General features: G+C 37.4%; 1 protein-coding gene across 1 annotated transcript; it reads right to left on the bottom strand.

Moving 5' to 3' along the window:
• Positions 1-8,693: 8,693 nt before the first annotated feature.
• Positions 8,694-10,221, bottom strand: LOC110895330 (3-ketoacyl-CoA synthase 9). Its single transcript, XM_022142623.2, has one exon. The coding sequence runs from the start codon at positions 10,200-10,202 to the stop codon at positions 8,856-8,858; it is 1,347 nt and encodes a 448-aa protein (XP_021998315.1). The 5' UTR covers positions 10,203-10,221; the 3' UTR covers positions 8,694-8,855.
• Positions 10,222-25,284: the final 15,063 nt, after the last annotated feature.

Below are 25,284 nucleotides of genomic sequence, written 5' to 3'. Positions count from 1 at the left end.
TTTTGTTTGACGACTTTTGCTCCAGTCTCAGCATTCGTTCACCTCCCGCTTCGACTGCGGGGGTATAATAGACGCCATATTAAGAATTGATTTAATTGATATATATTTCCTTGTATATCTCCTTGACAGTTGTATACTTGTTTAGAATAGGAGATCATGTAACAATATATATGGACGAATTGTGAAATGTGAAGGGGCAAACAATTATCCTATTATTCTGTAGACTAACACAAACAACCAAGCATAGGGGAGTTCTTCAGGTGAGTTAATTAGGTTGGGTTGATCAAGGTAATAATTAAAACGGATAAGAGACCATAATCTTTATTCGGTACAAAAAAAGAGTTTGTTATCAAAGTATCATCTTTTATACATATATTTTACCAAAAAAATATTAAAAAGTTCTGACCCGAATCCGTTTGATCCGAACAAAACAAGCCTTTTTTTAATTGACCCTTTTTTACCTGACCCGTTCTGACCCTTTACCATATCAATTTGATCAGGATTTGGGCTCTAAACTTTAAATTCATTACGAAAATTTGGATTTTTTTATTCCATTTACTTTCAGATTGGAATGGTTAACTCAAGGACGTATTATATTCGCACATTTTCATTTGTTTTTTTCATGCACTTTGATGTGGAAGAACCACATTAAAGACAGCTCAAATAATAGAAAATATCACATCCAACAGTAAGAAATGACTATTATTGGCCCAAACGGGTTCGGGTCAACAAAAGTAAAAAACGACTTTTGTTGGAACGAGTTCGGGTTCCATCTAATGTTTGTATGCTTTGCGCCTTAGTTCGTAAAGCCCCGGCCGCGCGACGGCTTATTGTAAGAAAACTTGTAGTTATTATAAGCATACACCATCATGTACCGCAACGCGCAACGTCGAATACCGCTAGTTAAATTTAGAAACCCACCCCTATATGCATACACATTAATAATAATAATAATAATAATAATAATAATAATAATAATAATAATAATAATGATGATAAAAAAGTTTGCAGACCAACTGACCGGACCCATGGTTCCGTAACAACACTTGTGATTAGCGAGAATTTGAGACTTAAAATCAAAGTAAAAATGGACAAAATTGAACTCGAACTAAGTTTCGCTTATTCGGACAGTAACTGGTTTCGCTCATTTGGATTTAACCTGGGTTCGCTTATTTGAACCTGACTTGGTTTCGCTTATAGTGACATTAGGGTTTTGCTTTTCTGTCACTTACATCTTGGTATTTCACTTTTGTGACATTTTGAGAGAAAACGTGTTGGGATTGTTAGAAAAATGACAATGATTTTTGATGAACAAGAAAACAATGACCTTAAAAGGTTAAATGATTGGTATCGAGGATATCTCAGTAATTCTTATCAGAAATTGCCCAAAGAGGTTTGGAGTAAACGTTTCGAATATTTTCTAAGTAAAAAAGATGAAAAATTAGATGATTTAGAGAAACGTTTTGATCGTTTGATTGACTATTTGAAGGAAAATCAAATAATAATAATAGAAGCTGATATGGTATCAAAGTTTGCTAATGGATTATCAGCTGAATGGGATGATTGTTTGAAAAATTTGAGAGAAGATTATAGTTTTTGAAAATTATCTCTGAATAAATTCATTAGAAAACTTAAAAATCACGATTATGAAAATTATCAAAAGAAGAGAGATGTGTTGGATAAGATAAAAATGAATTTGGATGATTTGAATTTAGATGTGATAAATGAAATAAACAAAAGAATCAATGTTTGTTGGGTAGCAAAAAGAAATATGATATATGATATGAAAAGAGGTTGTTATATTGATGATAATGGAAATCCTCTTGATTTTGTTACAATCTTTGGTGCAGGTACATATAAGATAGAGAAAGAACAAGTTCCAAAGGTTGAAGAATCTGTGAAGAATGAAATTTTAAATTCTGAATCAGTGTGCTTCAAATGTGACAACTTTAAGACTGACAATGACCAACTCGTGAAAGATGCGGAAAGTTTGACATCGGAGGTCAAGAAGTTGAACGATGAAAAGCAAACTGATGAAAAACAGATTCTGGATTTACAGAGAAATTGTGCAAAGCTGAAATATGAAAATGACAAACTGTTAAATAACTTAGACAGTTTGACATTGGAAAACCAGAAATTGAAAGAAAATGCAAAAGTTTTTGAAGAGAAGATTAAAAGTTTTGAAATTGAAAAATCAAGAATTAAAAAAGAATTTCAAAATCAAATGAAAATTCTTGAAGATGGGAGAAATGTTTTTAGTCAAAACAACATTGAAAAGCAAAAAATGATAAATTCCCATCTTCAGAAAATTATTAAACTTGAAAAAGAAGGTGAATGTGCTCGAAAGAAAATCAAAGAGTTAGAAAAAGACTTTGAAAGCAACAAGAAATCCTCAGAAAATGAAGATTTCTGGATAAAGCTTGAGAACAAAAACTTGAAAGCAAATGAAACGAAATTTCAAGAACAGATAAAAGTTTTGGAAAATGAAAAGACTGTTCTTGATAACATGAAAACTGAGAATGAAAAAGCAATCAAGTCTCATCTTGAAAGAATATCTCAGCGTGAACATGAAGCTGAGAATTCAAGAAACAAGATAGATGAATTTGAAAAGAAATTGATAGGTTTTGTGACTGCATCAGACAGTTTGAATTTTCCCTGTCCAAAACCAATCAATTATGTTCCAATAAGTGACGATGTCACAAACTTTGACAATGTCAAAGTTGAAGATTGCGATGAGAAATCTGATGATGAAAATGAAAAAACTGAAAAAAAAATTCTTTTTGAAATTAAAAGAAAAATGTCAGAAAACTGTTCTACAATCGACTGAAAAAGGTGAATGCTCTAAGCAAAAACCTTTGAAGAAGAAAGTGGAACAGAAACAAAAAATTAAAAATGAGAAAAATGTTCAAAAAGATAATAAAAGTTCATCAGATCGATCATCCAATCAAAATCAAAAATTACAAAAGGTAAAAAATGAAAACTCAAAAGTTGTTGGTAATAAGTGGTGCAGGTCGGACCATAGTGCTCAAAAGTCAAATCCAGCAATCAACAGGAGAAAGGAATATCACCAAGCCAAACAATGCTTTGATCTGAGTATTTGGGCTGAAAATGGTGATTGGTACGATAACAGAGTGTGTTACCAATGCGGTTATCAAGGACACATTGCTGTTAACTGCCAAAGAAGGAATTTTGAGACGAGAAGATGCTTTAACTGTCAAATTAGAGGTCACATTGCCAGAGATTGCCCAAGGAGATCGAATGATAGATTGAGGGCTAAGTCTCAGAAATTGGCAAAGATTCCAGTCAAAGTCAAGCCTCATGAACAGAAGGTTCTAAAACCTAAAGTTCAAGAATAGACAAGTCAAGTAAAGAGAGTTAAACTTTCACAGGGGCAGAAAGACAGACTGAGGAAGAAGGCGAGATAGTATCTCGAGAAGATATTGTCCTCGGGTTCACCGAACAGATCGAATAAGAGTTCTGATGAATCAACTTCCTCGATTACAAAGTCAAGCAAGACGAATTCATCGGATACAAATCTGAGGACGAAAGAAGAAAAGAAGAAGAAGAAAATGGTCGGCGATGAATCTGACGTGTCAAAGCCAGACAAGCCACCTTCAGGCGATGAATCTGATAGATCAAAGTTAGACAAGCCATGTGCAGGCAATGATTCTGGTTCGTCAAAGCCAGAGGAGCCATTGGTTGAGGTAAAAAAGGAGAATTCAGGTTTAACAATGGATGATGTAAATTTTCCACCATTGTTGAACAAGAATTCGAAATCACCCAAGGATCGCCAGGCTTGGGTGAATCTTTTTAAATAGAAAAACCTGACTTGCCGGAGTTCCCAGGTTGGTAAGCGTGGAACATGAATCGGCACATTTCTTTAGAAATTTAACTTAGGTGATTTTTCATCTTAAATGTAGTAAATCAGGGACATTAAATTGTAGTTGATTTTCTACAAGTGAGATCTAAATCTGAAAATGTAAAATCTGTCATGTGGATGAAGAAAACAATGTGATGATGTGATCCCGAACCTACAAATGTTTGGTAAACAATCTAATTTTTCCGGAAAAACCATTTTGATTTAAACAAACTTAAGTGTTTTGAAATCATAATGGGAAAATAGTTTGTTGTGAGGGGGAGTTCTGATTGTTTATGCCAAGTGGATGGAGAATTAAAGTGATTCTCATCAAGTTGTCAAGTTTGTACAGTTTGTTATTCCCAGAAAATCAAAATTGAAACATATTTTGATTTTAGGGGGAGTAAAATTTAAAAAAAAATAGAAAATTTGAAAATGTCAAAAACATCGGAAAAATTAAAATTGAGTTTTGGTGCGAATAAGGGGAAATGATAGTACATCAGCTAGACTGGCACAGTACGCTAAAGATTTGTAATGTATAAATGCAATTAAGCAGTCTCGCTAAAGATGTGCCGGTAGGTTTTCACAGAATTAGTAGATCAGTTTGGGATATAAACATAAATTTCACTTGCGTCTACGTGGGGAACACCTCCAGGATATATAGGTAACCCCTGAAATCCTGTTTGAAGGGTCCCGTATTCTGAGATACTAGGTCTTTATGCTCAGTGATATCTGGGGTATTATCCCAGGACTTCTGCTGTATGGAAGTACTGACCTAGTCCCCGGATAATACTTTCTGCAAAAAGCTTTGAAATATACGCTCGCCCTCAGCATGCTGATGAAACAATAAAATTGATAGCCGCTGCTGTTGTAAATAAAAGATCCTCTAAAGGGGACACACTTTAAAGTCGAAGCCGTCATCTCTTTGCGTATACGGAAGTATCGACCTGAGCTCTCACGACCCTCGCACTTACCCCTTAACAGATATCAGTTGTGGTATACTCACCTGTAAGACTGAATACTGGGGTCTGGATACGGGAGTATATACTGAGGTGGGACACATGTAGAGGTTTAAGTTCTAAAACACTAATTCTGTATCTCGGACTGGTTGAACATTTTGTGAGAATTTAAGTGGATCAATATATCGGCAATCTATGCGAATTGTTTAAAAGCTTAAAATGAATTAACAGCTTAACGGTGCTAGTGTTTAGTCAGCAGTTGATATGATCCTCTTGCACGAACTCACAAAAATATGTTTGTACATATTTCATTTCTGCATTTAATTTTTGTTATTGCATTTATGTTTCATATTTTGAAAATCCAAAAAGATTTTCGACAACTAATGTTGGAGAGCTGATATTCTAAATCTCAAAGGCTAAACATGATGAACAGAGGTTTGGTTAAATTGGTTTGAAATGTTTAATCAGATTTTGGAAAGTTTAAAAGTTAATAAATTTTTAAATGTGAAAAATTCTCGAATGTTTAGTTGATTCATTAAGTTGAATCACAATTTTGTTTGTTTGTGATAGAGTGTTTGAGTTATGCAGGTTTCTGATCCTGTTGCTACGGAAAGCCAGGAGATACATCAGAACCTGAGAAGAAGTTTAAACTGATAAAGCCAGGAGTTGATTTCAATGGTGATAACGAATTCCAGACGGCGATCCCAGCTTGATGATAGGGGGAGTCTGATGAAAGTTAGAACCAGAGAAAGATCCGGATACATAATTTCAGGAAGAGTTCCTAAAGAAGACCGATTAAGAGTGAAGAGTTGTCATGTTTGAAGACTCTCACTGAAGATTCCGTCAACATTCAAGGGGGAGTCTGTTGGTGCAGTTGTCTGTCGACTACATCTTAGTTCGAGTCTTAGGTTAGGGCTAATTGTATCAGTGAACGAAAATCAAGAAACACATGAGTTAGATAGGTCCGCTTATATGTCAAGATAGTAGGTCCGCTTATGTGTCATCCATATAGGTTCGCTCATATGTCATTATGATAGGTTCGCTCATATGGTCATGTCCGTATAAGCGAACCCATCAGGCCTATAAATAGGCACACATGAGCGGAACTATGTAGGAGTTAGGTTGTGTAACGGCGAAGCCCTGCCAAATCGTCTCCAGAGCTTGTAAATTGTTATCAAGTGCAATAAACAGAGACAAATTAGTGAAATCAAGCTAAACAAAGACAGAATCAATGAATTCCGCCTCTGATTCTGTCTGAGCACTATTCTGATCGACTCGTTAGGTCGTATAACGATCCTACAAGGTAAGACTAGAAGGTACGGTGAGGTCCCTCCCCATGAGGATGGGCCGCCACGTAGGCGCCACATCACCAGCTCATGGGGGATGGGCCTCCTTCACTTTTGAGGGGGGTGGAGGATGGGGCTACCCCATCTTAATCTTTTATAATTTTCTATGTTTTTTTATTAACTTAATAAATACAACATTAAAAACATAAATAAATTCATTTCATAATATAAAAAAATTACATTTCCTAAAAAAAACATTTCCGAAAATTAAAAAAAAATTACATTTTCTAAAAATAAAAAAAAACCTACGAGGTGCGGGAACCGGCGCCCATTTAGGTTCTTTCTTTAAAATGTTCCATGCTCGGAGGTGCGGGAAAGGCGGAGTTTTTGTTTCCCATCTAGCCATCGCAAGGTTAAGAACGTCCTCGTCGCTACTCCCACTAGGACGATTGATGTAAAGTGGGTTATAAATCCCGATAAAATCATTCACGACTTGTTCATTTTCCACCACTTGCCCGATACGGAATCGAGATCACGGGCCGGGCCTTGCCGCATAAGCTCGTTAAATCTATCCGTACATGCCTTCCAAAAACTAGAATCCATTTGATTGTTCCCTAAAATTAAAAAAAAAAATTGCATTACTAAAACTATAAAATAAATATTTTTAAGTTTAAATTAAAAAAAAATAACTTTGGTTCATACCGACAATCCGGCAATTTGAGGACTTAACATACGCAATTGCTAGCGCCTCCTCCTCTACTTTTGTCCACGTTCTCGCATGTGTTGTCGAACCGTTTTTTTTTTTTTTTTTGCGGTGTCAGGTTCGGTTTCAACCGCCTTCCCCTTTTTTTTGCGCTTGAGTTCTTTAGGTGGCGATTCGGGGACAACTTCATCATCATCGTCAAGTTGAACCGAGGGTTGCGGTTGGGAAGTTGACGGTTGCAATTGGAATTGATCAAGTTGAACCGAGCCGCGTTGCATGAATTGTTGGAGTGCTTGGTATTGTTGCATTTGTTGAAGTTGGGACATTTGGGAGAAGGCGTTAGGAGATTGTTAGAAACCCGAAAACGTAAATTGTGGAGACCCCCACGAAGGATCCATAGTCGGAGTGTAAGCGGGACTCGAAAAAAAGTTAGGTTGGTTTGGGTTGGGATTGTTCGAGTTGGGATTGTTAGGGTTGGGGTTATTCGGGTTGAAGGGATTCATGATTGTATAAAAAATGGGAGTGTTTTTTATAAAAATGGATGAGAGAATGGGAGAATAATGGAAGAAATGGATGAAAATTGTATAAAAAAATGGATGAAAGTGGTATATATTTAAAGTGGAAAAGTAATTACTTTTTTTTATTAAATCTATCCGTTGGGCAACGGATATATTTTTGAATTTTGGCCCGTCACAATCGTCGCTGGGCTGCTGCTTTTGTCGTTTTGGGATGGGGGGGGGTGTGGGGGACCGGCGTCGGGGCTCGCTGGGCCTTAGTCGGCCCTCATACCGTCTAGTCTAACGCTTCAGATGACCATTTAAGCCGTGTGAAACATGGTATCACCAAAGCCGGCCACTAATGACTTGATCTAGCATTTACATGATGTGGTTTGACGGCTACACCACAAATAAAAATCGTCACATGCTAAAAATATTAACTCGCCCACTACAGTCTTACAAACAAATAATAAAATATTATTTTTACGTCAGGAGTTGATCACTCCTCTCATTGCAAATATGCAAAACGTGTTATGTTTTTTAGAACGCAGTTGCTTGCTCTAAATGCTCATGTATAATCAGTGGGGAACCGATTCTGATGAAACAGTGGTTAACCAGAAGGGTTAATTCACTAATCTCGTCAAGTAGGGTTAATCTCTTCTTTACGAGATCGATGACCGGGTCGTCCTCTAACCTGTCTCTTGCACAAGAAAACACATCGTCCTCTAAATGCTCATGGGGTGGGGGGTGTTCCTTGTTACCACTCTCCGGTGTGAGAATCAGTATTTGATTGAGAGCAAAGTGTGTGTTTGAGTAGTATGTGAGAGAGAGCAGATTAGCATTACCTCAAACCTGGTCCGGGATGGGTATTTATAGCCGAAGATCGAAGGAGGGTAATTGAGTGGCTAGACTGACAACGCGTAGCCTTTTGCAGGTGTGTTAGAAGCGCATATCACGGAAGTGTTGGACGCTTCCTGAGGTGATGCCATGTCCTGCTGTGGCTGTCAGTCTGTCTGCCAGCCTTTCATGCATGTGGGCTGGGCAGCTGGTCAGTGCCTGAATATACCACTTGTTGGCTTTGACACTAAAGTTAAAGTGGCAGTGCCACTTGTGCGACAACTGGATACGGTTTTGGGCCGCATTGCTACGTGCAGTAACCGCGGTGGTTACCGCATCCCTTGTGGTGACGAAAACTCATTTTCATACACAAGGTTAATCTTCTCATTCTCCGAATGGGACAGTACACTGGGTCCGCACGTGTCCGCACGACCGCAGGTGAATCCTTGTCAGTAGGGGCAACGAATCGGGTTATGGTCACTCGTGCCCTAGCTTAATGCGAGATTTGAGACCATACCCCTTCATATTCGAATGTTGTTGCCGTAGAATTGCACAAGTAAAAAAATCCTTATTTATTAAAAGCATGGATTTATATGTTATAGAACAATACCTTGAACTTCAATACAAACCAAAGAGAAACAGAAAAACACAACGGACTTTTAACCTAATAATACCTTATGCGCACGTAACACTTCATAATACAAAGTACAAACCAAACTAATATATTATTTCCACAGGGTACTTATCAACACAGTCATTCCAAGGATTATGATCCGACGGATTCACGTTTCGAACCGCCTCCCAAACCGCACTGTTCAACTTAAACCCACTCCCGAACCCAATTTGCCAAACCCGGTCCCCTTTCTTCATCCTCCCTTTAGCCTCGAGGTAAGCTAACTCATACCAAGTCGAACTAGAAGACGTGTTCCCGAACCGGTGCAACGTCATCCGCGACGGCTCAACGTCCTCCTTCTTCAGCCGCAAGTTCTTCTCCATTTCCTCAATAACCGCTCTCCCACCGGAGTGTATGCAAAAATGATCAAACGCCTTCTTAAAATCCGGTAAACACAATTTGTTTTTATCTGAGTTGATGAGTTTTCTAGCAAGATATAAAACCCGCTCGCTGATGGGAAGCACGAGCGGGCCTAACGTTATTATGTTAACTTTCAATGCGGCTACTGCGACGGCCATTAATTCTTTCGAAAGCGTGACTCCAATGTTTCCGGCATCGTCTTCTTGTTGATACGCACAGTTGTAGGCGGCTTGGTTCGGGCCGATGTGTGTACGGATGAGGTGCATGAGTTTATATTTAGCCCGGTGTTTCTCACCGGGCTTGTTTGATAAAAGAACCGCAGCACCACCTGTTCTAAACAGACAGTTAGGGATCAACATGGACTTTTTAGCACCAGTATACCAATTTCCTGTTATGTTTTCAGAACTAACGACAACCGCGTAGGTATTCGGGTGAACTTTCAGCATTTGTTGTGCGAGATGAACACTGATCACTCCCGAGCCACAACCCATCCCACTTAGATTAAACGCCTTGACGGTTTCTGGGAGGTTATATTTGTTAATAATCATGGAGGAAAAAGATGGAATTGGGTTAAAAATGCTGCAGTTAACCACCAAGATTCCGATATCTTGGGGATTCAATGCGGTCGAGTGGAACAGGTTATCTAAAGCTCCGAATATTACTTCCTCGGCTTCTTCTCTAGCGGTTGTAATAGAGGGTACAGCCGGTATGGCATGTAACGCGGGTGGGAGATAAGTTTCCTCTCCAAGGCCGGAGCGTAACAAAATAATATTCTGAAACTCTAACGATGATTCATTGAAGGCACCGTGTAGTTTGGAATGGTCCATAAACTTTTGGTGGGTTACTTTCAGGTGGTCAGCTGGGCGGTAGCATGAAAAGTCAACGAGGTATATGGGAGTTGTACGGTGGATAATAAACCCTAATACGGCCGTGCAAGTGATGGTTATGATGGCAGTGAGGTTTAGTTGAGTGGTGGTGAGTGCAATGAAAGGGAGGAAACAGAAAATCAAAAGTAGTCCGGTGGTGGCCATATGGATAAGAGTTTGATCGTGGGTTTGGTTAGGGTTGTGTATGTGTATTTATACACACCATGAAACCTATATAAAAAAAGTCACATATCAACTTAAATGGCATGTATTACAAAATTAATGTTCTTATTATTATATATTGTAGAAAACTTAGGCTAGTGGGTATGGTGATGGTCCATCCTTGGAGGATGATCCGCCACGTAGGCACCACGTCATAGTCCTCCCAAGGATGGATCATCCTCCAAAACTAGGGGGCATGGGAGGATGGTCCTAGTCATAGTCCTACCCATCACTTTTATGTTTTTTTTAATCTTCTACTTATTTTTTAGCATTTAACAAATAAACTAATAAAAAAATTATCATTAATATTAAAAGACGTTACATAAATAATATATAGGTATTTAAAAATATAGAATATGCTAGATGGTGTAAACTTTTCCTTACTCGTATTACAGTTCAAATTAATTCTACATATTTGTTATCTTGTTGTATAATTTGATTGGTTTTTTATTATTTGTAAACAACTAAATGAAAGTGTTTTATTGGAACCTGAAATGTTTTATTATATAAAATAAATTAGAAAATTAACAAAATAAATAAACAAAGCATTTCACATATTTCTAGACAACCAAACGTTTTAATTTATTACTTCTTAGTACTGTCCCTTCCTTTCCTTTATCGAAAACATACACACAAAAGCTTTCTTTTCTTCTCCTACCCTATATTGAAAAACAACCACCAACCAACGAGGAAAATCGGAGACGAGAAAAAAGAACAGAGAAGAAGGGAAGGAAGCTTGTGAGAAAGAAGGACGACCGGCTCGACCGTGATATACACTGAATTTCTGGCCAAACCGCCGGCCCTCAAAACACTGTTTGAAAGGCCGTTGTCCTCTCCGACGAAGCAGGCAAGATTCCGGCGAACTAGGCAAATTTAAATTTTTTTTATCTAACGGTTAGATTTAGGAGGGGCCCACAGTTTTGGTTCGTCCCCAACGTCCAGGAAGCGACGCTGAGGACGGGGACGGCGGGGGGCGGGTTGGTGTTGCTGCCGTCGCCGGACCGTGACGGGCTGAGGACGGCTTCATACCGTGTAGCCTTATACGTATTTAAATGAAATAGCTGAGAGAATATAAGTCATATCAATATTTTCACACCATAAAAAATTTAAACTGTATAGCTTCTAACTCAACAAGGAGAGACCAATAGAAATGAGTTATGTTGTTTTGTTTTTGTATTTAAACATATTATATTATGATGTTATAATCTCGTGTATTTTACATCTAATATTATTTACTTAGTAATACAAAAGATATCATGTCTTTAAAAATCATGTGTATTGCTTGAGTTGAGTAAAACCATATATTATACGAGTTAAATCTATTAACACATATAGTCATCATAATATGTTTAAAAAAATGAATTTTAACGTGACATTTATAAATTTTGTTAAGTTATTTTTTAAAACTTTTTCCTTAAATGTGTATTAACTATTTTATATAACTGATAAATCTTAATCCAACTAAAGTGCACCTACTCCTTTTAATAGCATTTTAACATAGTTATGTTAAGTTAAATCACAATCTATTATCTACTATCTATTATATATAATAAATGAATACATTTGGGCTAATGTGTCATGATTTTAGAGCATCCTCAATTCCATTTTGGCGGGAAAATTCCGGGTCTGTTTTTTTTTTAAGTCACGTTTTCCTTGCCCGCTCCAGTCTCCACCCAATTAATTCGGATCCCTTTACCTACTCTTTCTCACAACGACAATCAATACCTAATTTCTCTCAATCCATAGGGCGATCTTCTCCTCCAAGCTTTCTGCCGATGAATCGACATCAACAAGGTTCTGAATCAATTGATTAGATTTCTATATCTGATTATAAAATGGAGGATCGAAAGACGGTGGTGAAGCAGATGTAGGAGGTATACACCCAATCGTCATCAAATCAAGATCGATTAAGGTTTGTGTTGATTTCATTTTCAAAGCTTTCAATGTAATATTGATACTGATTGTTTTGTGTGATCTGATGAATCTCTGCAGCGACGATTCTATCTTTTCTAAAACCCTAGATATGAAATTCGTTTTCTTTCTGATCTACTCATCTTCAATCCAGAAGATTCAAGCTGCAATCATCAGATAAGAAAAAAAAATTTTATGATTGATATTAATCCGGGTATTCTCGATCCTTATTCATCCCTGTCCTATTTTGGTCATTTTCAATCTTCTTTTAGCTATACTCTTTAGATCTGGGCATGTTTTGATTCGAAGACAGACTTGGTAGACATGTGTCAAGTGTCGCAGCCCCCGACCCCTGCCCCGGGAGCAGGCGGCCGCGGGCACTCAGAGCGGGTGGTATCGGTTTTTATTAATTTGGCAGTGGAATACATCAGGACCGTAGTTACGAAATATTTTTTTCAGAGTTAAACACCAAAGTTTTTATACTAAATAAATGGGTAAAACCCAAGTTTCCATTACAATATGTTTATAGGGATAAACCCTATTTTTATTGAAAACAAAACTCCTTTTTATTTAGGTAACTTTTATAGCCATTTTTTCAATCTTTAAGTGCTCTCCAGCTGGCTTCTATTAGCTTCACATTAAGTTACCTGAAACGCGTTTTAAAAAGGTTTTATCAGCAAGAAATACTGGCGAGTGCATCCTACTTTAATCAAAACAGTTTTTATAACTTTACACTATTGAGAGCGATTACAATGTTTATATCTACACAATTACTCATTCAGTACTGTCAACACCTGACTTGTGGGTCATGTTACTCATTGGCTAACTCTTTGTCCAATAGTAACTAATTAAAATAATGTATACAAAACCCCAACATACCGGCAGTAATTGTAGAATACATAGACTCAATCACTATTAAGTATAATTGAAAACATTTGAGGTTTTCGTAAAAGAAAAGTGACAAAAAGTAAGATGTACTCACATTGTTTACTTAGGTAAAACTAAAGCTTCCTGGTGTATCTCCTGGTTATTATCTATTAAAATTAAACAACGCACACGTATTAGTAAAATAACCCAAATCACATTAACCGTACAACTCGAGACAGAACTCCAATGACTGAGTCAGGTAGAGCCTTGACGTGCATTACGGAGTCCTAGATCAATCGGGTGTAACACGAGACAGAACTCCAACGACTGAGTCAGGCAGAGCCTTGACATGTGTTACAGAGCCCTAAATCGATCGTGTAGGGTAACAAATAGGTTCATAATACTTACAACGAGGCAGAGCTTCGCTTTTTAGGGGTATTATATCCCGAGTATTTAGACTATCAGAGGTTTTGAGAGAAAGAAAAGAAATGAGCGATGACTGAATGAGGCCTGAGGCCGTTTATATAGGCCTGACGAAGGGCGGCTCGCGGCCCGCGAAGCACACCCCTGTCTCTTACGCGGCCCGCGAGACAGGTAGGTTAGGCTCTAGCCTTTTTCGGTCATCATACTAGCCTCGACACATGTTAGGACACGTGGCGCAATGCCTTGTCCAATAAACAAAGGGGCTCGCGCCCTGCGAGACCTACGACCATCTGGGTCGCGGCCCGCGAGGAGCCCTTTCATTTTTATTTGTTTTTTTATAAATATAAAGGTATTCTGGTACCGTTTTCCGCATACGGGGTATATTTTAAGACGTTTAGGGTTACGTTAAAGGTTCTAGGAGGTTTGTTACATCCTCCCCACCTTGTTTTAGATCTCGTCCTCGAGGTCTACTGGAACAGGTGTGGGTATTTGTTTTGCATCTCTGATTCGAGCTCCCAAGTGTATTCTGGTCCTCTCTTGGAATCCCATTTCACTTTGACCAGAACTAGTCTCTTGTGTTTGAGATTCTTGATCTTTCTATCTTCAATCTGAATGGGTGTTTCTATAAACTTAAGTTTCTCATTTACCTCTATGTACTTAAGAAGTATCACTAATGATTCGTCTGCTAAGCACTTTTTAAGATTACATCCATGAAACACATCATGTATTCCTACCATTTCTTCTGGCAGTTGCAGCTGATAGGCTACGAGTCCTATTCTTCTAATAATCTCAAATGGTCCAACATACCTGTGGCTTAGCTTTCCTCTTTTAACGAATCTGACTATTCCTTTCCATGGAGAAACTTTTATCAATACCTTATCTCCACCCTGAAATTCTAAGGGTTTTCGTCGGTTATCTGCATAACTCTTTTGACGATCTCGTGCTGCTTTTAGTTTTTTCTAGACTTGAATTATCTTGTCCATTGTTGCTTGCACTATCTCTGGTCTAGATAGTTGCTTTTCTCCAATTTCTGCCCAACAGACTGGAGTTCGGCACTTTCCTCCATAAAGTGCTTCAAATGGTGCAGCATTAATGCTAGTATGATAGTTGTTATTGTAGGAAAATTCTATTAATGGTAAATGGTCGTCCCAATTTTCTTCCGAAATCAATTACACAGGCTCTAAGCATATCTTCCATTGTCTGAATTGTCCTTTTGCTTTGTCCGTCCATTTGTGGATGATAAGTTATGCTTAGATTTAACTTGGTTCCCATTGCTTTTTGGAAACTAGTCCAAAAAATGAGAAGTAAAACGGCTATCTCTATCAGATACAATAGATATAGGAATTCCATGTAATGAAACTATTTCATTTACATATAACTTGGCTAACTGTTCCATACTGAAAGTTTCCTTCATTGGTAAGAAATGAGCAGATTTGGTTAATCTGTCAACAATCACCCAGATTGTATCATTACCTTTTCGAGTCTTGGGTAATTTGATAACAAAGTCCATTATTATCAATTCCCATTTACATATTGGCATTTCTAGTTGTTGTAATAACCCTGAGGGTTTCTGATGTTTAGCTTTAACTTGTGAACATGTCAGACATTTAGCAACATAGTTTGTTATATCCTTTTTTATTCCTATCCACCAGAAATTCTTTCTTAGATCATGATATATCTTATCACTTCTGGGATGTATCATATATTTAGACTTATGGGCTTCTTCTAGAATTATGTGGCGTAGGTTTCCTTGTTTAGGTATCTACATCCTTTTCTTATGGAACTTCCAAATTCCATCTGATCCTTGTTCTAATTCCTTAATCATTCCTTTAAACCTTCAGCATCATCCTTGAATGTTGTTTCCTGTACCTCTCTAATTTGCTCATTTAAATCTATATGCAGATTTAATTTAAGAGAGCGTACTCATTTTGGCTATTCATGATACTTTCGACTTAAAGCATCAGCTACAACGTTAGCTCTTCCAGCATGATATTGGTTATCACAATCATAATCACTAAGAATTTCCATCCAGCGTCTCTGTCTCATATTTAATTCCTTTTGCCCAAAAATATACCTTAAACTCTTATGATCTGTGAAGACAGCAAATTTACTTCCATATAAATAGCGTCTCCAAATCTTAAGGGTAAAAACTATGGCTCCTAACTCTAGATCATGGGTTGTGTAATTTTCTTCATGTTTCTTAAGTTGTCTAGAGGCATAAGCTATAACCTTTTGACGTTGCATCAACACACATCCATATCCTAACTTAGACGCATCACAATAGACTATAAAGTCCTCAGTTCCTTCTGGTAATGCAAGTATGGGTGCGTTGGTTAACTTTTGCTTAAGAATCTTAAAGGCTTCTTCCTGTTTTGGTCCCCATTCAAACTTAACTGATTTGCAGGTCAGTTTGGTTAATGGAATGGATATCCTAGAGAAATCATGGATAAATCATCTATAATATTCTGCCAGTTCAAGAAAACTTCTTACTTCCGTTGGCGATTCAGGGACTTTCCATTTGGTAATCGCCTCGATTTTTGTGGGATCCACATGAATTCCTTCATGATTAACCAGATGTCCAAGGAATTGCACCTCTTGTAACCAGAATTCACATTTTGAGAATTTAGCATAAAGCTTCTCTTTTCTCAATAATGTCAGAAGTGCATGCAGATGCTCTACATGTTCCTCTTTACTCTTAGAATAAATTAGAATATCATCTATAAAGACAATTAAGAATTTATAAAAGGTATGGTTTACATATCATGTTCATCATATCCATAAATGCGGCTGGGGCATTGGTTAGACCAAATGGCATGATGGTAAATTCATAATGATCGTACCTTGTTCTGAAAGTAGTTTTAGGAATGTCCTCTTCCTGTACTTTCGGTTGATGATATCCTGAGCGTAAATCGATCTTAGAAAAGAATCGAGCTCCTTGAAGTTGATCGAACAGGTCATCGATTCTCGGTAGTGGGTACCAATTCTTAATCATAACCTTGTTCTATTCTCGGTAATCAATGCACATACGCATTGATCCGTCCTTCTTTTTAACAAACAACACCGGGGCTCCCCACGGTGATGAACTTGGTTGTATAAAACCTTTGTCAAGAAGTTCGTCTAATTGGTTCTTCAGTTCGTTCATCTCCGTTGGTGCTAGTCGATATGGTGCTTTGGCAATCGGTGCCGTCCCTGGTATTAGGTGAATCCTAAATTCAACCTCTCTATCAGGCGGTAATCTAGGTAACTTTTCTGGAAAAACATCTGAGAATTTAGATATTACAAGAATATCTTTTAGTTCTTTTCCTTTAGTATTAATGATTACGGAAATCATATATACTATTCCTCCTTTCCTTTTATAACTTGCAGCTTTCATCACAGACATGAATTTTGTCAACCTGGTTGGCTTATCTCCTTTGATTGTGATCTTTTCACCACTTGATGTACTTACCTGTACTGACTTTTGATCACATAAAATACTGGCATGATTGGCTACCAACCAATCCATTCCTAATACAACATCGAATCCAGCTACATTCATTTGGTAAAGGTTAGCAAAGAAATGATGGTTCGGAATTTCTATTCTTGCTGCCTACAAGATTTCACTAATCTTAATGGATTCTCCGTTTGCTGTTTCCACCAGACAATCTTGTTGAAGTTTTGTTAAGGGTTGGTCGAGAAGTTTGTAGAAAGAAGTATTGATAAAACTTTGGTTTGCCCCAAAGTCAAATAATACTTTGGCAATATATTATTAACTAAGAACGTACCGGCTATCACATCCGGGATCATCTTAGCTTCCTCAGCTGTCAGAACAAACGCTTTGGCATACTTCTTGGAGCCTTCGGTTGTCTTAGCTTTGCTGGTTGTTGCTAGAGCTAATTTCGGACAGTTCGGTCTGATGTGCCCAGTTTCTCCACAATTAAAGCATATCCTATTACTAGGTTTCCTTCTACAATCTTCTTCCTTGTGTCCAGACATTTTGCAATAGTTGCAATATATGGAGCACCTTCCAGAGTGCTTCCTTTTGCAATATCTGCAATAAGGTGCAAAGGAAGAACCTGTACTTTTCCCACGGTTGGAATTACTGTAGCGAAATTCCTGGGTAAGTCTTTGAGCTAGGTTCTTTCTCTGGTTTTCCTCTTGTGTGCGTACCAATTCATCAATCAGGGTATTGGCTGTTCTACTGCTTCTTCTATGGTTTGTGGCCTAGCTACCTTGACTACGTGTCTAATCTCACTAATTAATCCCCAAACATACCGGGAGATTAATACTGGTTCAGGTGAGGCTAAGGTTGGCACTATTCTAGCATATTCAAAGAATATGGTAGTGTAACCTTTGCAGTCTATTCCAGTCATTTTATGATTTAGGAACTTATTGGTGATTTGTTCCTTTTCATGAGGAGGACAGAATTTTCTTTCGACTATTTCTTTAAAATTGGTCCATTCCATTCTATAAACTCTATCACTTCCTCTAGACTGGAGAATAGTATTCCACCATTCTAAGGCTGCATTTTTTAAAAGATTAGAAGCAAACATAATCTTATCTTCATCTGCACATTTACTTATTTTTATGACTGCTTCTGTCTTTTCTATCCAGCGCAAGGCTGAAATGGCTCCTTCATTGCCTGAGAATTCTATTGGTTTGTAGGCCAAGAATTCTTTATAAGAACAACCGTAAGAGACGGTTCTTCTTCTTTTAGGAATCGGAGCTTGGATTATTGGTCCGTTATTATCGTTCACACTGTGACTTGGTTCAGTGTGTTGGCGTTTACTTCCATTTTCAGATTTATTATTTTCTGCTTCTTTAACAGTCTTGATAATATAGGGCATAGCATCTATAATTCCTTGTGCTACTATATGTTGGATGGCACTGTTATCTATTTGGTTTCCGTTATTTTCATTATTCTGGTTTTCCTGATTTACTTCGTTCGACATCTGAATTGTAAACATTTATCAGGTATCAATATCACAGAATAAATTTTAACACAGACATACAATAATCACATAAGCAGGTTGAAAAAACATCGAACATTGTGACTTTTACTCTTTTCATACATATCTATATATATGCGTCGATTACAAACTACAACTGGAATTTAAACACGCTAGTAGTTACGCATCGATATCTATTTTAGTCTATCTATTTTAGTTTTTTTTAATCAAAATACAAAATTACACATATATCTAAGTATTATTCTAGGTGCCATTCATCCAGTACTGCATTTCATTCTCATCATATTTCTAAACTAGTTTCTCCCCTATCTGTCGAATTCTATTCCCTTCGTTCACTAAATTTTCACCATACTGACGGAGTTCCTGCACACATTCTCGACTCATTGGTGGGTTTAACGGTGGTTCTGGCACTGGTTCTTTGGGAGTATATAGGGCCAAATACGACCTATTGTCATCTAACCATGGATCATATTCTGGAGAGATTGGGGTTGGGATTCTAGGTAACTCATTAGGATCGAAGGCAGGTATCGGAAATTGGTTTTCCTGGTTGGGTTCTAGCTTTTGTTGGTCTTGGAATAAGGGTAACAGTGGTGGTTCAGCTATTTGGTTTAGGTTAGAGTCTACTGCTGAAGAGGCTAGCATATGGAAATCTTCCAACTGTCTATCTAGCTCCTCTTCCCACGGTGGCCTATTGACTGCTTCCTGAGTTTGGCCATTCACTTCCCTATTGGCTTTTACTATCGCTCTTTGTTGTTGTAATTTCTTCATCTTCTTTCTTCTCTCATGAGCTCCTCTACTAAACCATCCTCTCTTTTTAGAAGGGAATGGTTCCTCAAACTGTGGCTTAAAAATAAATATTCCTTCCTTAGTATCAGCTGAGTATCCTGAGGGATTTGGCTAAGATGAGGTTCCTTCATCTTTTGGGGAACTAGCTAAGTGACGGTAAGTGTCGGATGTACCTTGATCACACATACTGTAAACTAACAAATTGTCAAATAACACAAAAACAATAATATACATATTTACACATAATCACATAGATTATTTCCTAACACAGAATTTAAGTGTCAGCAGAACACTTCATTGTCTTAAACCAGTGGCTGTAGCTCTGATGCCACCTTCTGTCGCAGCCCCCGACCCCTGCCCCGGAAGCGAGCGGCCGCGGGCATTCAGAGTGGGTGGTATCGGTGTTTATTAATTTGGCAGCGGAATACATCAGGACCGTAGTTAGGAAATATTTTTATAAGAGCTAAACACCAAACTTTTTATACTAAATAAATGGGGTAAAACCCAAGTTTCCATTACAATATGTTTACAAGGATAAACCCTAGTTTTATTGAAAACAAAACTCCTTTTTATTTAGGTAACTTTTATATCCACTTTTCCAAGCCTTCAATGCTCTCCAGCTGGCTTCTATTAGCTTCACATTAAGTTACCTGAAACGCGTTTAAAAAGGTTTTATCAGCAAGAAATATTCTTGAGTGCATCCCAGTTTAATCAAAACATTTTTTATAACTTTACAGTATTGAGAGCGATTACAATGTTTATATCTACACAATTACTCATTCAGTACTATCAACACCTGACTTGTGGGTCATGTTACTCATTGGCTAACTCTTTGTCCAATAGTAACGGATTAAAATAATGTATACAAAACCCCAACATACCGACAGTAAGTGTAGAATACACAGACTCAATCACTGTTAAGTATAATTGAAAATATTTGAGGTTTTTGTAAAAGAAAAGTGACAAAAAGTAAGATGTACTCACATTGTTTACTTAGGTAAAACTAAAGCATCCTGGTGTATCTCCTGGTTATTATCCATTAAAATTAAACAATGCACACGTGTTAGTAAAATAACCCAAATCACATTAACCGTACAACTCGAGACAGAACTCCAATGACTGAGTTAGGCAGAGCCTTGACATTCATTACGAGTCCTAGATCAATCGGGTGCAACACGAGACAGAACTCCAACGACTGAGTCAGGCAGAGCCTTGACATGCATTACGGAGCCCTAAATCGGTCATGTAGAGTAACAAATAGGGTTATAATACTTACAACGAGGCAGAGCTTCGCTTTTTAGGGGTATTATATCCCGAGTATTTAGACTATCAGAGGTTTTGAAAGAAAGAAAAGAAATTAGCGACGACTGAATGAGGCCTGAGGCCCTTTATATAGGCCTGACGAAGGGCGGCTCGCGACCCGCGAAGCACACTCCGTCTCTTACGCGGCCCGCGAGATAGGTAGGTTAGGCTCTAGCCTCGTCCGGTCATCATACTAGCCTCGACACATGTTAGGACACGTGGCGCAATGCCTTGTCCAGCAAACAAAGGGGCTCGCGTCCCGCGAGACCTACGACCATCTGGGTCGCGGCCCGCGAGCAGCCCGTTTCATTTGTTTCTTTTTTTTGTTTTTTATAAATATAAAGGTATTCTGGGCCCGTTTTCCGCATACGGGGTATATTTTAAGACGTTTAGGGTTACGTTAAATGTTCTAGTAGGTTTGTTACATTAAGTCATTGATTTTACCGTGCATCCATCATTTTTTTAACTTCATCTAGATCTTACTTTTTTGAATGATTGGGTGTTTTCCAATATTTTCAAGCGTCACAAGCAACCATTATGTTGTTTATCGCGTTCGTAAGTGGTTCTCTATTGTTCCTACTTTTGATTAGTTTTGACTTTGATGTAGTATTGTTAACGAATCCTTTGTTTGATTTGTTATTGATTAGGGTAGATTGACAAAAAAAAAAAAAGCTTTCCAACTGGTTTTGGTATCTAGGGTTTTTTAGTTTTTGTTTTGTTTAAACCACCAATTTGTTGATGATGTTGATTTGATATTGTGCTCATAATGCGGAGACGATTAGGAATGAGCAAAATAGGGCTTCCATGGTGGTGACTAATGATTAGATTCAACTCAAAAAGTTAACTAAAACCTAAAGGTAATTTTACCGTCAACAAGGCCTCTTTATAAAATCGGGATGATTAGTTAAAATTTGAAAGTCCCTTTGTGTTCTTATTAAAAAGTTAGCTTTCTGTTTGCGTGAACGAGCAACAAACTGCACCGTCATCCCCTTCTGAATAGAAAACCCTAATCTACTAAAAACAAAGCCTCATAAGTTTGAATATTGTATTTTCAGTTGTCTTATGAGAAACAGGTTATCCGTTTGATTCAGAAATGGTTTGATTTGGGTCTATACTTAATGGGCCAACCTCAAGATGAGCGTATCTGTTTTTGTAAGATATACGAGCACATAAATAACGTATCTGCTTGATTTCTTTTTATTAGGCATGTCTTTTCTGATTTGGAACGTTCTTTTTGTAGAATGGATCACATATTAATCATTCCACATTATAACCTCATGCTCATCTGATCATGAACAATCTTAAGACGATCATGCGAGGGGAATTTTGCTGCTCCAAATAGGAGGACACTTGTAGGTAACAATTCTTCTTATTGTTATTGTTTTTTGTATCAGAATCGGTAGATAGTTAATCATTTCTTCATTGTGGTTTTTGATAAGATATATTTGGATTCTTGTGTATTTTGCAGTTGTTTTGTTATTATTAAAAATGGATGTCAATATTTTAATGTTATCAGCTCTAGATCTTAACAGAAGCTCAAATAATACCTAGCATAGATCGTATAGACATATATGTCTGTTCAGTTTGATCATGACATAAATAATTGGCTAACATTAGGTTTTTAATGCAATTGCTTAGCAGAGATCGTTATCTCTTGATTCTTTATTTTCTATTTATTTTTTTATTTTTTGAGACATATGTTCTATTTTCTGGTAATTGATTTGATGGTACTTACTACAGATCACATTATCGCTGATCTTGGAACCCTCGCTTAATTCTTTATCATTCGTACTCTGTTTTACACAAGCAATGAAGTAAACCTCATTGTAATAGATAATTTTGTAACAGAATATGTCGAAATAGTTGGTTCGTCTTAGCATAGAGAATTCTATTTTGTTTCCTTTCATAATATGTAACAGTGTTTAATTAGTATTGATGTTAGAGAACATATAAAATTTCTTCAAATGCAATCCAGAAGAAATAAATTGCTAATTTGTTATGATGAATCATTATGATTAAAGTTATTCGATGTTTTCATGCAGAACAAGTGCGGTGTCAAAGATATGTGATTTTGGAGTAGAATGGGGAGATCGGTGGCATGGGATACTTCAGGATCATGGCAGGGATAAGGAGAAGTGGGATGAGCCATTGAGGAATTACAAGCAGGAATTGAACAGGAGGAAATAGAAGTCAAAATAACACCTGAAGAATCACAATCACTGTAAGTTTGTTAATTCAACTCTTTAATATTTTGAAAATATTTTATGAATGATTTCTAGAGTTAATTGAATCATTAAATCTATAATATGAGTTCAAATAACAGCTTCATGTTGTAATATGCATTCGAATCTTAGTGATATAGGGTTACAGATTCGGGTGTTTGACGTTTTTGCGACCATGGTGGATTTGGACAAGAAGTGTAAAATGTGGTTGTTTTTTGCATGTATAGCTCCACAAGTAGGGGTGTGTACAGTTCGGTTCAGTTTTATGGTAAACCGAAACCGTAACTGAAATGTTCGGTTTTCGGTGCTAAGTGGGTAATATAAAAAAAGTGGATCAAAAGGAAATGGGTTAAATGGGTCGAAACTCACCCAAATTACTTTTTTAACATAAATTCCTAAATCATTTTTTATAAATAGAAAGCATATTAGAACTGAAATAACATAATTTTATAATCATCTGTGACACTGACATTGTAATTGAATTATAGAAAAATGTTTAATTTTAGACAATTTGTCCAGGTTCGACTTCACGCGACCCGTTTTACCATGTAACCCAACCTCCCTACCCGCCCATCCATTTTTTCATCTCTAATGACTAAATGTTGTGCCCATTATACCCTTCCACAGCTCCTAGCAATTGAATGGATGCGGTTGATAACAAACTTCTATGTCTCTATACATCTGAACACATGAGAAAGCCTGGGAGATTTATAGATGAACTCTATTACGCAAAAGGGCCAAATCTTGGTATGTGATCCTTTAGTATTTAGTTAATTTCGTGTGGATTCAAATAGAGGTAAGTTATTTCGTGTTCATACTTTATTTGACGAGCTTTTTTTTCTCAATCCAACATTCCGTTTACTTAAGTCCATATCTTACTTTTGTTTTAATAACCAGTGTATATTTTACCTTCACAGATTCATTGTTTTCCGATATGTGTATTCACGAACCTTTAGTTAATAAATCTAATTATGTGATTCATTAGTGTTGTTGGATGAGTCTCATCCTATTAATTTTTACACATATATTTGTAGCAAATATATATGACTTCTACACAGATTTGGAAAAGATCGATTTCTTGTGATTTGTCATAGTTTTTTTTTTTTTTTTTATTTCTCCTTAAGCATAATGCTATATGATTCTAATTTGTTTTCAGGCACCTGTTTTTTGTCCATTTGTTTTCAAATTCTGGATATTTGGTTGCATATAAAAAGAGGTATGTGTATTAGGTTTCGGTTGTCTTATTTTACTTTGAGGTTGAATGAAAGGGCTGTGGGAAATTGATTGGCCGATTGCAGAACCGGAGATCACAACATCTACAAGGAGTACAGGGACACGACTTTAAATGGGGCCATTAAGCAGATGTACACCGAGATGTCTCCTAGACACGGGGTCCGCTACCATTGCATCCAGGTCATCAAAACAGCCATTATCATCAAAACACCCACTATTCCATCTAAGCTTTTCAAAAGGTCAAGTTCCCGTTGGGGTTCAAGAAGGTTAGACTCCCGATTAGAAAACTCAAGACCACATACAAGGCTTCAAGGCCGAACCTATTTGTCTGAGTTATTGTTGCTTTCGTTTTTTCATATTCAATTTAAATTTCATGTTAATAAGTGATCATATTTTATTTAAGTAAATTTTGTGTTCTTAACATATCCATATCTACTACAATGTAGGCGATGTATAACAACCCTCCTAAATTATTCTGACGCCCTAATATATTTTAAAATGCCCCAATATGTCCTAAAATATACCACGTATGCGAAAACCGACCCCAAATACCTTAATTTTATTAAAAATTAAATAAAATAAATAAAAATAAGGCCTCGCGGCCCGCGACGGAGAAGGTACAAAGCATACACGGGGCGCGACGGCCTGGCTACGAGGCCGCACCAGAGCGCGCCACGTGTCCGACGCGTGTGGGGTCTAGGGCTGACTCGGCAAGCCTATAGCGGGACACGTAGTCCCTGGCGGCCCGCGTAAAACTCGCCCTCATCTGTCGCGGGGCGCGACAGACTCGACTAACAACCCTATAAAGGGAGGCCTTCGGCCTTCAGTTTCAATCGTTCAAAATTTTCAATCTCTCTCTCTCAATTTCTATAGTATAGGCATTATACTCGGGTATAATACCCCCCCTAAATAACGAAGTTCTGTTCCGTTGTAAGTATCATAACCCCTGGATATGTATTAGATACGATGCCCGATTGATCTAGGGTTCTGTAACGGCTGTCGTGGTTTTGCTCGACGTAGTCGTTGGAATGCCGTCTCGGGGAGGGTATTACTAATGTTAAAATGGGTTATTATACTAACGTGTGTGCATTTGTGTAATTTATAGATAATCACCAGGAAACCCTTACAGAAAACCTAAGACAGCAATGTGAGTAATCTCCTTTTTGCAAACTGTTTTTACAAAACCTCACACGATTAATAATATATTAAACAGTTATTGAGTATTTGTAAGGATACAATTATCGTCGGTATGTTGGAGTTTTGTATACAAAATTTGTTACTGCCTTGCGAGGGGTAACATTTCCACAAGTCGGGTTGACAGTACCGTGGGTG

Source organism: Helianthus annuus, chromosome 12 (genome assembly GCF_002127325.2).
Source record: "Helianthus annuus cultivar XRQ/B chromosome 12, HanXRQr2.0-SUNRISE, whole genome shotgun sequence".
In the NCBI taxonomy this organism is placed as follows: domain Eukaryota; kingdom Viridiplantae; phylum Streptophyta; class Magnoliopsida; order Asterales; family Asteraceae; genus Helianthus; species Helianthus annuus.
Note: the sequence above shows the minus strand (reverse complement) of the source record. Positions and strands in the feature narration are given on the sequence as shown.

Coding starts and splice junctions, on each gene's coding strand:
- LOC110895330 (XM_022142623.2), bottom strand. CDS start 10,202: ATGGCCACCACCGGACTACTTTTGATTTTCTGTTTCCTCCCTTTCATT.